The sequence below is a fragment of the Musa acuminata genome, chromosome BXJ3-11, assembly GCF_036884655.1.
Source record: "Musa acuminata AAA Group cultivar baxijiao chromosome BXJ3-11, Cavendish_Baxijiao_AAA, whole genome shotgun sequence".
Classification (NCBI taxonomy): domain Eukaryota; kingdom Viridiplantae; phylum Streptophyta; class Magnoliopsida; order Zingiberales; family Musaceae; genus Musa; species Musa acuminata.
The window spans coordinates 10,226,107-10,239,544 of record NC_088359.1 but is presented as its reverse complement, the minus strand read 5'-3'; the positions used below and the strand labels follow the sequence as shown (position 1 = coordinate 10,239,544).

The following is a 13,438-nucleotide window of genomic DNA, read 5'->3' as shown; positions in this document are numbered from 1 at the left end:
ATCTCCATCTAAACTTCGATTATCAATTATCAATTATCAATTATTATTATTATTATTATAAAAATCATGAAATGACTGAGTCATATATTTATTGAATCCAAACAATTAATCCAAAATGAATAAATCCTCAATTATTATTATTATTATTATCATGAAATGACTGGAGTAATTAATTTATTGAATCCAAACAATTAATCCAAATGGATGATCATTAACCTAAAATGACATTTTGAAATCGATGCAAATAACCGCATTAAGGCCCAAATCCCAAATGGTCACAAGATTAATCCAGAAAGGGTTAGATATACCCACAAACAATCCAATCGGTGTTGCCAAAAGGTAAATTATAGAATAGCAAGTTCATTGCAACACATGCAAATATTTGCCAAAGCAAACATGAAGCAAGGTTGCCAAAATAGGGTAATATAATAATATACCTGCCACAACTTGAGAATAATTTTCCAAATAGAAGATTAGAGGAGATTAACAGGCCGCCATTTAGGCTATGGTTTGGAAAATTGTCAAGAAAAAACGGCTAAAAAAAAAAGCTCCAAATAGAAGCACTGCTAGAGTACAACAAGAGACGAGGTAAACCAGAAATGCTTGATCTACTCCATTGATGAAGTTGGACCTGCTCCATAAGCACCACCACCACGGCCAAAACCAGGCCTCCCTCCAGAACCCTGCAATTTTCCAAGACATAGGAACAATTGGATAAAAAGGCACGATATGCTCAAGCTTGATTCATAAAACAAAAAGATTAAAAAAGTCAAAAACAAAAAGCATAAGTGGTACCAATTGTTCACAAACTGCACGTTTTGGAAATCATAGATATATTTGATAAAGCCCAGTAGATAAATAAGACAAACTTGCACCGTTGTATCTCTTTCCCAAGCTCATGCCAGCCTCCCTCTCGATACAAATGCAACAATTCAAACATCAAACATGACAGCAATCAAATTTAACACCGTGCTAACAAGGTAGGAAGGCAGGCTGCAGATCAAATCTTCCTCTCTAATCTGAACTTTACTCAACATATCTCTGCTTGATGCTACTCACAGACTCAGATTTAACACCACCAACCCTGGTTGAGCCCCTAGATACCATTCCCAACACTCACAACCAAGCATGCCTTGTCCTAATATCAGGCTATGCTTTCTGGCTTACTTGCGAACTAGTCGATCTGTTGTCGAGCCACAAGTATATGACGTGAATGCCTCGATGGATCAAAATTATAGCCAACCAGTCTAAATAAAATGCACCTCCTCATTCTCCTTATTCATTCATATACAGCCAATGGAGGAGTCGACATCAGGTGAGACATTGTCATTTTCAGCTAAACATTACAATTCTGGATTCCAAATTACAAAAAGTAGGTTCGAGTGCCACCATAATGTGTGCTAGAGCTAATCCAACTCAAATTGGGTGGGGAATGCATCAATCAAGATTGGGCAAGAAATGAAAAAGCCGTAAGGCATAGGTTGGAGATGAGAGGCAACAATTAGCAAGAATGATTATTGTGCATCTCCTACAATCTATATAATGGGTGAGGAATAAGTCTCGTGAAAATTTTGATGTTGCTGAATCAAGATATGAAACAGATCACAGAACAGAAACAACCAATGTATAGAGTTTTAATTCCAGCTTGTCATCTCGATGTTGAAACTAGCCTACTTCTAGTTTTACCTTTGCAAAATACAATTCTTCAACAAAGATCATACAATCATTAATAATAAGTTTCAGCAACACAAAATCTAAAAAATAGAAATTGAACAAGAACTTCAGAAATAAAACAAACATGTTGACCTCTTAAAGTTTACAGATACATGATATTAGTTTAATAGCAAGAAAACAAACGCTCAAAGAAGATATTGGGTTGATCATGACACCAACCTAAGAAGTAGCACTAGAAAGAGCATCATAATCTATTGAAATGGAAAGTCACAGTCACTGCAACATTCTACTAGAAAACATATCAAACCTCACATTTATCAAACGGTGCTCTAGATACAAAGGAGATCAGCAAAAGCAAAAGCCATCAGAGATAGGATTTGTATCGACCTAGACACTGTAAGCATCTCAGATGACCGTCGTGAGATGTTAAAATCCATTCTCATCATCTAGCTTTAACAATTAACAAGACATACAGAAAAATTGCAAACATGAGCAGCATGACATAGAATGTGCTAGCAAGGTACAAAGTATGGTCCACAACGTATACAGCAAGAAATGAAATAAGCCATCAGCAATAGGATTTGCATCGACCTAGACACTGTTAAAAGCATCTCAGATGACCGTCGTGAGATGTAAAATCCATTATCATCATCTGGCCCCATACATCAACACAACACCAACAAAAACATTTGCATGACAAAGGAAAACATAAAAAAAAGATATTGCAAATCATGTAAACTAAGTCATAATGTGGTCCCCTTTTTTTAAAAATCACGGAGAAGGCATATTCCAAATGACAAAGCTCAAGTTTAAAATTCCATGTATCAGAACTTTAAAATGCATGTTCAGTTAGATAAATACAATCATCAGTTGAGAAGACTAGTAAGCCCAACTTATCTAATTAAGGATACGATATTTATTATACACATATAATTGTGTTGGTAATCTTTTCTTAGCACAAAGCATTGCAGAAAAGAATCAATCGCCTCATTAGGTAGCACATCTATGTACATAAACACGTTCAACAAATCATTAAAACGAGAATATAACATCAGCAAACATATGACAAACCAAAACGTTCCTTACCCTGAATGATGGCTGAAACTCAAGAGGTGCGCCACCCTTGTCACCGCCCAAATCACCTGGAGGACCACCACGGGGTCCTCCACGGTATCCATCCCTATCTCCAAACCTTGGCCGATCACCTTCAAAGCGAGGCGGGCCCCTAACCACAGTTCACAGTATTCCAAGATCAAATCTCCGGTTCAATAAACCAAAGAAATAGGTTCTAGTCCCTTCCCTTAGGAGTCTATAAGAACAAAAGGTTGTACCTTGGGCGGTCACCAGGAGGGCCGGAGCCAAAGGGTCGGGGCGGCGGCCTAGAGGACTTCTTCAGAGTAGCGGGGACGATCTCGGACGGGAGGTTGAGGTAGGTGCGAAGGTACTCGATGCCATCGTTGGTGAGGTACCAGTAGTAATGCTGCCACGCAAAGGTCTCTCTCACGTACTCCCTCGACTTGAAGCTCTGCATGAGCTTTATCACCTGCAAGTTCGGCACATCAATCTCCTGGTGCTTCGCGAGGTTGTAATCCTTCTTCGCGTACAGCACCCCCTCTGAGCCAGAAGAACCCAATCAAGAATCAAATCAAAACCAACAAAAATCATAAATTTGACGACAATCACAAGGATTAGGGACAAACGCAACCTTGGAAGAGGTACTTGCAGATCTCATGGCGGTTCTTCTTTGGGATGATCTGAGAGAAGGGAAATGGATTAGGCAAAGAATGGCGAACATAATGAGAGATATCGAAGCCAGAAGGTTAGTTGTGTTCGCTTACCATGCTGTTGGGGGAGAGGAGGGAGGACGAGATCCGCCGTCGAGGAGAACGAGCGCGGCAGAAGGTACAGCAAACCCTAATGAAATGACCGAGCTCATATATAGAGGATTGCACGGCATCGGACCGTTGATACCCCTCTAAATCATGCGGCTCAGATTGACCGGGCTGGACTAGATTTGATTTCCCAATTTGACGAAGAAATTGTTTGAATGCGGCCACGTATGAGGTTAACTTCCTTTTTCCTATTCCGTTCCCTATCGCTGCGGCGCGGACCCAGGCTGATCTTAACCTACATCGTTCACGAACTTTAAAGCAAATCGAACGGTGATTCGCAATATACACGATTATTAAAGCAACTCGCAGGCACAACTTCGATTTTGCGGTAGGCCGGCCCTTCGGCTCGGGAGGCGAACACGACAGAGACCAACGAAAACCCCAGTAAAGAGAAAGAGGGGCGAGAGGATACGGAGAGAGAGAGAGAGATGGGGGCGAAGCTTCGGTACGCGATGGTGTGCTCCTCGAACCAGAACCGGAGCATGGAGGCGCACGCGCTGCTGAAGCGGCACGGGTTCGACGTGTCGTCCTACGGGACGGGGGCGCACGTCAAGCTCCCCGGCCCGTCGCTGCGGGAGCCCAACGTATACGACTTCGGCACCCCCTACAAGTCCATGCACGACGAACTCCGCCGCAAAGATCCCGACTTGTACGATGATGCCTCCCTCTTCTCCCTTATTGGTAAAGCCCTGTTCTTGAACCTTGGTGTCGGATGCAGGTATAAGCGCAATGGGATATTGCCGATGCTCAAGCGGAACCTCGGCGTCAAGAACGCGCCGCAGCGGTGGCAGGACAATGCCGCAGATGGCTGTTTCGACGTCGTCGTCACTTTCGAGGAGAAGGTCTTTAATATTGTCATTGAAGGTCGGTCTTTCCTTTTCTTTGGTACATATTTGTATGGCCGTCCGCGTTGTGCCTTTAAATCTGGGGCCACAGAGCCGCATTTTCTGATTTGGGGGATTTCAAGCTTTGATAGTCTGTTTGTTTGTGTCATTCTTTAATGGCGACCTTTTTGGTTCATAACGATGCAAGTGCAATCGCTTTGATAAGGATGACCTTTTTTATTTCTCATGACTTCAATGAGCAAATGGAAGTCATGAGCAAATGGACTTCAAAGAGTAATCAGGTTTCCTAGATCGTCATGTTTTTTGGCCCGAATAACACACGTAGGAAATGTTTGGCATGCAACACGCTGAAGTGGTTTTTGAATCTTTTGGACAGACCTTAGTAATCGGAAACAAGTGTTGATAAGAAGTGTACTGATCATCAACTTGGAGGTTAAAGATAATCACGAAGAAGCTGCCACCGGTGGCAAGCTCACTTTGGAATTATGTCAAGAGGTATGTATTTTATGCTAAGATTTATGTTTGTGATAATCTATATGTGCTTAAGATGGTCGTATCAGTGACATCTGGACATTGCCCTCTGTCTTATGTTGAGTGTCTTAATCTCGTAGTTGAATTACTTCAGGTGCTGTACCTTAACAGATACTATGCATGTCTCACTTTGCCCATTGAAATTATGCAATATTCTCGCTTAGATTCTTCAGAATTTTGCTCGTCTTTCTTATCCAAATAAAAAATAATAAAAAGAAGAGGTGCATCCTTAACCTTGTGCCTATGCAAGGACAAATGATGTATATACTAACTTCTTATGGACTCTTATTTAATTTGGTAGATCTTCGGAACTACTTCTTTCTTATGTCACAGAGTTATGATGTTTTCTCATTTCACACTTTTATTAGTCACTATATCACCTTTTCAGAAAATTCTGGCTAAGTTTCCTTTGAGCCCTTTTGCCTTTCATGTTGGTCCCAAACAAGCTTCTAATTTTCATGTATAGCTATATATGTTTGATATGCATGTGACTACAATCAAGGGTTCAATTTTCAGATGTTCTGTCCCATGTTGAGTGAAAATTGTTCATCCTGTGGGGTTCCTGTCTGTTAATTATGAGGCTGTTTCAGTGAGATACAACTTCTTGATAGGTTCAGAGTATTTTCGGTTATTTCTGGCTTGTTTTGTCATGTTTTGTTCCATTTGGCATTCTTTAAAGACTGTTTCATTCATTTTAATTGAATCAGCATTTTAGTTGACTGAAATAGAACTTCAAAGTTAAGAAGTACCATTACCCGTTGTTTAACTTAAGAATCATTTTGGAATTTGCAGCAAACAGGTTTAGAGCTTTGAGGTGTCATTTGTTAGATCATGGGCACAACAGTCTGCTCTTTATTGAAGTTCTCTTTCTCTTTTTCTTTGTTATTTCCACTATTGCGGCACATTAACTGTATCGACAGGTTGCATGCCAAGATGTAATTCCTGCATTGAACAAAATTCCCTCATACTTCAAGAACTTAAAACCATAAATTCAATGTAAAACAATCTTTTGAGCAGTGTCCACACAAATATTTAAATATCAAATCACATTGCCTTGATAAAGTGACTTGTCTTGACCGATGTGCACCTTATGTAGCCATACTTCTAATCAGATCAGGGTTCCCATGACTTCTCTTTTCTTTGAATACCCATGTGGTTTAATATTCAAGGAACTAATCTTACCTAACCTTCAACAGATTTGTCCACTTGACAGATCTGCGTTTACCTACGCACTTGAATAGAAGGCGGGTGGTTCTTAACTTTGCAATGCCTTACATTGAGTGTGGGTGCTGGCGATCAAGGTTGATCAATAAGAACTGGCCAACACTCAACACACCACCAAGCCAATTCTTAACAATTTGTTTACCTCAGAAGGAAAAGGGAAGCAAAGAACATTGATGGCTATCACCTATAGCAATTCGACTAGGGGAAGGAGAAGAAGAATACGAAGGAGAAAAGACAAAAAAAAAAAACCTATGAACTGCAATGTTGACTATAAATTGGGAAGAGACCACTTTCAACGCTTGTGGCCACCACCATGTGAAACAAAAAGGAAATGACAATGAGAGAGGGGATAAGAGTGATGAGAACAGCTCCTAGCCTCATGAAGGGATAGGAATGCTATGACATAAAACATGACAGGAAAAGGGAAATGCTACATTTGATCAATTTCACTGTAGAGTTCTTTCTATTTGATATTGCATTAGCTAATATTTCAGAGCAATGTTTCAATTTTCGTTTTGAAGCTCATATCGGTCAGGCCGTCTGATACTTAATGGTAGGCTTCAATTTTCAGTCTGAGACCCATATAGGTCGCTGGCTAATTGATATGTGTTTGGTACATACCAGCATATTAGCACATGGTATGCCAACGGACAAATCTACACGGTCCAAATAGAAAGAGGGAGAGAAGAGTGGAGGAGGACACTTGAAATCTAGTTTTTCAAATCTAAAAGAAAACTAAGTAACACTCTGTTGCAAAAGAAGACTTGAAAATAAACCTATTGTTGATAGTTGTGGCTGTTCAGAACTCCAAATTAAAGAATAAAAAATAAAAAATAACTTTGTTTTGAATTGGCCATGGCAAAATCACTTTGTCCAGTTGCTGGTCCGATCCAGTTGTCGGTCCTTGGTCGATAAATTCCAATTTGTACATATTGGTTCGGCTGATTTTCTGAACTTTGATTCATACTTCATAGTGATGGAGATCGTTGAGGCCACATGGGGGTCATTGCTATTTTTGAAATTGTAGATAAGTTTTTGGTTTTTGTATGGCATACATATAAAGGTTATTTACTATAATAATATTTTTGTATGATATCCTTTTATCTTTTTTATTTTAGTTCTTTTTTAAAGTTGATCTTATGGAATGAAAGTGAAAATGTCTTTTCACGTGTATTTTATTAGTTTCTGACGTTCACTTTCTGATTTTTTGTATTTTTTTACTACTTTTGTGATTTTCACTATGTTTGGATTTTACATTATTTTCTCACCAATTACAATCTCATTTAGGTGTTCTTCGTATCTCACCATTCTTGGTCATATCACCCTTTGCAAATCCCTATCTTGATTCCGTGAACCTTGGGATATAGATGGATAAAGGAGTTGAGAAGTAGGGTATTTAAGATGGGGAGATGTGTGCAGAGTTGAGAAGCTAACAGTGACTTCTTCAAATGTTTAATATTGCACAGACATGTTTAAGGAGACTTGTAAAGGAGTTGAGAAGCTACCAGTCACTTTAGTGTTCCTCGAGCAACTTGGATATTAAGGAGACATGTTTAATTGGTCAATTCATTATCTTTGTTATCTTTTGTTTTTCAAGAATGAAATTGGACTAGTACCTCATGCTAGGAGACTTTAGATTGCTGACTAGTACTTCATGCTAGGAGAGTCTTTAGATGTTAAGGTTCGTGGAGAAAGGAGGTGGCTCGATAGGGATAGTGAAAATGAATCTCTCGATAAATCATGTTGAGATTTGGCTTGTTATTTTAACTAGCAGACTGATTTGGTCTTGAATAAAGAAAAAACAGGCAGGATATCATTTGAACAAAAATGAAATCTTTTCTTGTGTGTGTGTGTGTGTGTGTGTGGAGAGGGATCTGTCAAACGACATTTTATTTGCTCTCTTTTCACAGAATGTCATACATGGACAAAATAACAAATTCTAGAGAGAGACAACAAATCAATGTATTTGTTAAAAATAAATACTTCAGTTAAGAAGAAGAGAAACAAACGTTCTAAAGAAATGTAGTGTGAAACTTGACTTCATCATGTTATTTGCAGAAGAATTCTTTTGGTCTGAAACAGGGAAAAGATAAATTATACACTTTAATTTCCCTTTCTGTTACTGAGTATAACCAAGTTGATCAATTGCAAACTAAGCTCTCATAAGTCATCAGAGAATTCAGATGTGAAGAAAGACCATTTTGAACAATAATATGCCTGAAGATAAGGCAAAACATATACATAATCAATCCTTTAACAATGTCCTCATATTTTGTTATTTCATGATATATGAAAACTGCCTTACCGTGCATGTAAATTTGCCTATCTCAAGTTATTTCAATGAAAAATGTCATGTTTGTATTAGACATCCTGTTCTTTAATTTTCTCTTAATATGATATCTCATTCGTCATTTACAACAGTGTCTATACAGTAAATCACTGTCAGATTAAATTTCTTAGTATATGTTAATCTATCTTTTTTGGTAAAATCTCTAGCTCTTTGACAATATTTCATGTCTGGCATAATGGCCACTGAGATTACAGAGTAAATATAAATAATTTCCAAGCCTAGTAAGCTACTTGATCTTTTGCTTATATCAGTGGGAAAATACTGGTGGATGGTTACTATTATCTTCTACATAGTAAAGTGCGCCTACAATTAAAAATTATGTGAAATCTAATTTTCATTGTTTGTGAATATGAAATGGACATCTGCAATACCATTTAGCTAATAAGAGGTATATCATGGTGTAGATCGAATCAGCAGACTGCTGGGAGGATGCAATTGATGATATTGTTGCTGCATTTGAGAGACAACATAAGCGAAAACTTCTCTACACGATCTCTTTCTATTAGATTTAAAGCGGACATCTCATTCTATTATATTAGATCCAAAGTGAATGTATTTTACTTGGTGTTCTTAGTCATCCTATGAGAAAAGTGAAACCCTACGTCGTGTCTAAGTAGTGTTGGTTTTCTGATGGTAAAGATTCAGAACATAACCCCTTGCTCTGGTAGAGTTCAGGTGGGCAGAGGAATCTGGTTGGTTTGATGAGGTGAGTTCGAATTTGTACTTTGTTTCTCAAACAAAAATAATATATTGTTCTTCTGGGGTTGACCCCAAGTATTCATGACATGTTAAATGTTTGATCCACACCTGACAAGGCCAAGTGTTTCTCAAGTCAGACCAGTGCAATTGCCTGTTATCCAGTCTAAATGAGTCAGGTTGACAGGTTCTGGTCTGTGTCAATTACCATATGTTCCTTACAGTTTATCTGTTTGTCATCCATCATTAAAATTTCACCATGTTGTTAAGCATTTGTGTCCAAAGTTACTGGATTTGTTTTTGTTCCTCCATTCTATATATGACTAATAAATTAAGATTTTGGATTAGATGATGATGTATCAGATGTGCATTTAGTTAGAGATCAGGGATTTGAAATCTTATTTAAATTCTATTCAAATTATTAGTGTATCATGATTTTTATATCTAAAACATTAGTCTAGTTATGATGTATCAAATCTACTTAGGATTAGGATGAGGGTTTGATACCAGTAGGCATTGAGCTGCAATTATTGGAGCATAAGATAGTTGATTGGACTTATGAATTGGTTTGTTGGAGTATTGAATTGTGTATTTACATAGAACTGTGTGTATTGTATATACACAGATTTATATGATTTATATGATGGATTTTGGTTTGAGGTTCAATTTTTTTAGGGTTTGAGTTGATTCAATTTCAAGTGACAATTAGTAAATAAATTAAAAAATAAATAGTTGCAAATAAGGCCTTAGATGTGTAGCCATCATTGTTTCATTGTATGAGAATTAATCGACATTTAATTGGTATCGTATCTTAGGCAAGCACCATCGCGGAGAGACTCTTATATTGTGATCCTCGAGGGACTTAACCAAGCCTTCCTTAGTAAAGCGATATATAAAAATAAAAACTAATCAAAATTAATTGAGAAAGATGAGGAAATTAATCTTGTCGATGTTATAGGGTTATTACCGACAACTGAAACTAGATTGAATCCGAGCGATCTACTAAATGATGCTTTCATTTGTATTATCTTTTGTATGAGCATGATTATAGAGTTACTCGACTAAATATTCTTGAGAAACAAAATTTATTCAAATAATTAAGAAAATAAAAAAAGAGGAAATGAATTTAAAATCAAAACCCTTTGTATTATCTCTTGCCCCAACGGATTAGGCCGCAACTGTATGAACAAAAATTAGATTAGACTTAAGCTTAACATCGATATTTTCGATCAAGTTTTATCCGGTATTATCATTTGACTAAGTCTCTTTCGATAAATCGGGTAATAAAATCGAAGAGAAAATGAGTTTCATCAATGTATTGGGATTGATTCGTGAATCAAATCCCTGAAAGAATGTACATCATGTTAGCCCATTGAGGAGGTCTCAATGCAACATCGCATCCAGTGATGAAAGAAAGCATTCAGTCCTTGTTCTGAAGCTAGTCGGTCTCCATTATGAGATCCTTGTGATATCAGCCAGTCCTTTTCTGAAGGTTAGTCTGTCACCATTCTGAGATCTTTGTGATCGCATTCTTACTCGACCGTCAGCCAGAAGAAGGTTTTCATTCCACCGGTGCTCTGCATCTTTTGCCACTAAGTGGCGAAAAGGAATGATGATCTCATGGCTTCTTTTCCCGGTGGTCCTTTGCATCGCAAGCACATCATCGATACATTTGGGCGAGATCTCATACGGTCATAGGAATAGCTACAACAGTTCAGGTTTGTTTTTACGTGGTTAATTGATACATTAACCTGTATATATATATATATATATATATATATATATATATATATATATATATATATATATATATATATATATATATATATATATATATATATATATTCTCTAAAGGATAAACGGAGATTTGATCTCAGTATGTTATTGTTAATCAAAATCTTTATGAGCCATGCTAAATGACACCCTCAAAAATTTATGATCTCATGTTATACTATCACCAAACTAACTAATTTTCTTAATTTTTACTTACTAGAACTAAATCGAGAAGTGATCTCGTTGAGATTTGGGTCATTGGGTCGTTGGTCGGTCAATTGATCGAATCACATGTTTAATATATATAGTAAAAATATAAAATTAATTTAAAAAAATATATTGTTGTTAATAGTAAAAGTTTCCGAGTTAGATTAGACGATACCTTAAAAATTTATCAAATAAGGTCTTAAATTTTTAATATTTGATAAATATATTGTTATGATTCTTTTTCTGGGCTTTTGAATAATGTTTATTGAGTTTGTTTAATTCAGTTAGAATCAAGTAGAGGTTTATTTAATATTTATTTATTATTAAGAATCCAAGTCGTGATGTACTCTAAGTGGAACTCTATAAATAGTGATGTAACCTTTTCTTTAAATCAATCAATAAATAAAATATTATTCCAATTTGTTATGACAAACCCTAGGAGATCGATCCCCTCAAAGCGATCAAGGAGGTCGATCCCATCGAAGTAATCATCCTATTTTCTTTTATTTCTTATATTTCTTTTACGATAAAACCTTAAGGTTCTATCATTTGGTATCAGAGCAACGATCCTCGGTGTTCTTGCTGCAATTATCATCATCTAAAAAAAAAAACAGAAAGAAAAGAAGGCCGACAGCTACACACGCAATCGAGAACCCTTGCTTCCCTTGCTCCAGCCAATGACCACCGCCGTCGCCGCTGCAAGAGCGACGATTCTTGGCATTCTCGCTGCAGTGTTGTCGTAGCTATAAAAAAAAAAAGAGGAAGAAGAAGCCACAGCCATGCACCCCTGCTTCTGGCCAGCCCACCGTCGCTTGCCGCTGCAAGGTGACTCCACCGCTACCGCTACGCCCTGGCCGCTCGCTGTCGCTTGTTCACCGCCAGTCGCCTCCCACCCGAGCCACCACCGTTGCCTCCTTCTCCACCGCCGCCCGACTCCCCTAGGGTCGCAACCGCAATCGCTCTACCTCCCCTCCTCGGCGATCGTTGGTGACGCTGCTCCCAGCCGCGCCACTACCACCGCTGCCTCCTTCTCTACCATAGCCCGCCTCCCATTGAGTCGTAGCCGCAGCCACTAGACCTCCCCTCCTTGCAGCGACCAAAACAGGGTAACTGAGAAAGGGCCGCTAGCGCTATTTCTGGCCAGCAGACCACCCCCTGGCAATGCCTAGCCTCGACGCTCCTTTTCTGCTCCTCACCCTCGACGATCTTGCTCCCAGCCGCACCGCCACTGCTGCCTCTCAACCCCGGCAACAACCTTTCCTTCTGCGATGTGACAGAAACAGAGCCCTTTGTTGTCGCAGCCCCCTCGTCGATCCTTGCCGCCGCCACTACTCCCCGGCCACCAACCTCCTCCTCTCTAACACCGCCGCCCCTGCTTCTCGACAGCCCGCACCCTTGCTGTAGCCCGTCGCACCTCTGCATCATTGTCGCAACCTCAACCCCCTTGCTCTACACCATTGTCGCAGCCCCCTTGCCACCATCACCGCTACTTCCCGACCAGCAACGTCTGCCACTGATTCCTCTTTTCCACCGCAGCCTCAACCCCGGCCACTTCAACACCTCAACCTCCTTGCTCTGCATCATTACCGCAGCCTCAACCCCCTTGCTCTGCACCATTACCGTAGCCCCCTTGCTCTGCTTCGTTGCCGCAGCCGTCGGTTGCCACCACTACAGCCTCAACCCCGACCGCTTCAATGCCACCTCCCTCTTGTTCTGCCTCTGCTGCAGCAGTTGCCGGTTGCCATCACCTCCTTGGGTCACAGCAATCGCAACCGTCGCCTTTCAGCCTCAGCGCTCTCATCTCACGCAACGACAGAAACACAGGGCAGCAACTCTTCCTTCGTCACAGCCACCACAGCGACGAGCCCTTGGTGGCGCTGCCCCCAACCGCACCACCATCGCTGCCTCCCAGCCCTCAACAGCAGCGATCCCTCCACGCAGCGACCACAACAAGCATCGCTGCCTCTCACCAGTGCCTCCTTCCGTTGTGCGACAGAGACAAAGCAACGTTGCCTTCCATCTACGCCATCGCAGCCACCACAACGACGAGCCCTTGGCGATGCTGCCTCCCAGCCCTCAGCAGCAGCAATCCCTCCACGCAGCGATCGCAACAAGCATCGTTGCCTCTCACGCAGCGACCACAGCTACATCCTCGCAACAACCCTTCATTCCCATAGTGCTGCCACCGACTGCGTCACAACAGCAGCACTGAATAGGGCAGTGATTGATGCCCTTGACCGGCATAA

The 13,438-nt window shown here is 39.9% G+C and overlaps 2 protein-coding genes and 2 non-coding genes across 4 annotated transcripts; 1 reads left to right on the top strand and 3 right to left on the bottom strand.

Annotated features, from left to right (window-relative positions):
* Window positions 1-407: 407 nt before the first annotated feature.
* Window positions 408-3,642, bottom strand: LOC135652095 (small ribosomal subunit protein eS10z-like). Its single transcript, XM_065172778.1, has 5 exons — window positions 3,513-3,642; window positions 3,380-3,428; window positions 3,006-3,288; window positions 2,761-2,899; window positions 408-683 (listed from the first exon to the last, which is right to left on the bottom strand). Exons 1-5 carry the CDS (start codon window positions 3,513-3,515, stop codon window positions 609-611), a joined length of 549 nt encoding a protein of 182 aa, XP_065028850.1. The 5' UTR covers window positions 3,516-3,642; the 3' UTR covers window positions 408-608.
* Window positions 2,034-2,127, bottom strand: LOC135653466 (small nucleolar RNA Z161/Z228). The gene has a single exon (XR_010502429.1). It is a non-coding gene; the product is annotated as a small nucleolar RNA Z161/Z228 (small nucleolar RNA).
* LOC135653467 (small nucleolar RNA Z161/Z228) lies at window positions 2,238-2,333 on the bottom strand. The gene has a single exon (XR_010502430.1). It is a non-coding gene; the product is annotated as a small nucleolar RNA Z161/Z228 (small nucleolar RNA).
* Window positions 3,643-3,876: 234 nt separating the features above from the next.
* Window positions 3,877-9,300, top strand: LOC135583094 (uncharacterized). Its single transcript, XM_065172777.1, has 4 exons — window positions 3,877-4,215; window positions 4,285-4,430; window positions 4,788-4,906; window positions 8,921-9,300. The coding sequence occupies exons 1-4, from the start codon at window positions 3,995-3,997 to the stop codon at window positions 9,020-9,022; spliced, it is 588 nt and encodes a 195-aa protein (XP_065028849.1). The 5' UTR covers window positions 3,877-3,994; the 3' UTR covers window positions 9,023-9,300.
* Window positions 9,301-13,438: the final 4,138 nt, after the last annotated feature.

Bases quoted from the DNA above. Each gene is read 5' to 3' on its own strand.
- LOC135652095 (XM_065172778.1), bottom strand. The intron at 2,900-3,005 runs GTACAACCTTTT...AACTGTGGTTAG, and splicing joins CCTCCTGGTGACCGCCCAAG to GGGCCCGCCTCGCTTTGAAG. The intron at 684-2,760 runs GTAAGGAACGTT...GGAAAATTGCAG, and splicing joins AGTTTCAGCCATCATTCAGG to GGTTCTGGAGGGAGGCCTGG.
- LOC135583094 (XM_065172777.1), top strand. From the start codon at position 3,995: ATGGGGGCGAAGCTTCGGTACGCGATGGTGTGCTCCTCGAACCAGAAC. The intron at 4,431-4,787 runs GTCGGTCTTTCC...TCTTTTGGACAG, and splicing joins CTTTAATATTGTCATTGAAG to ACCTTAGTAATCGGAAACAA. The intron at 4,907-8,920 runs GTATGTATTTTA...ATCATGGTGTAG, and splicing joins CTTTGGAATTATGTCAAGAG to ATCGAATCAGCAGACTGCTG.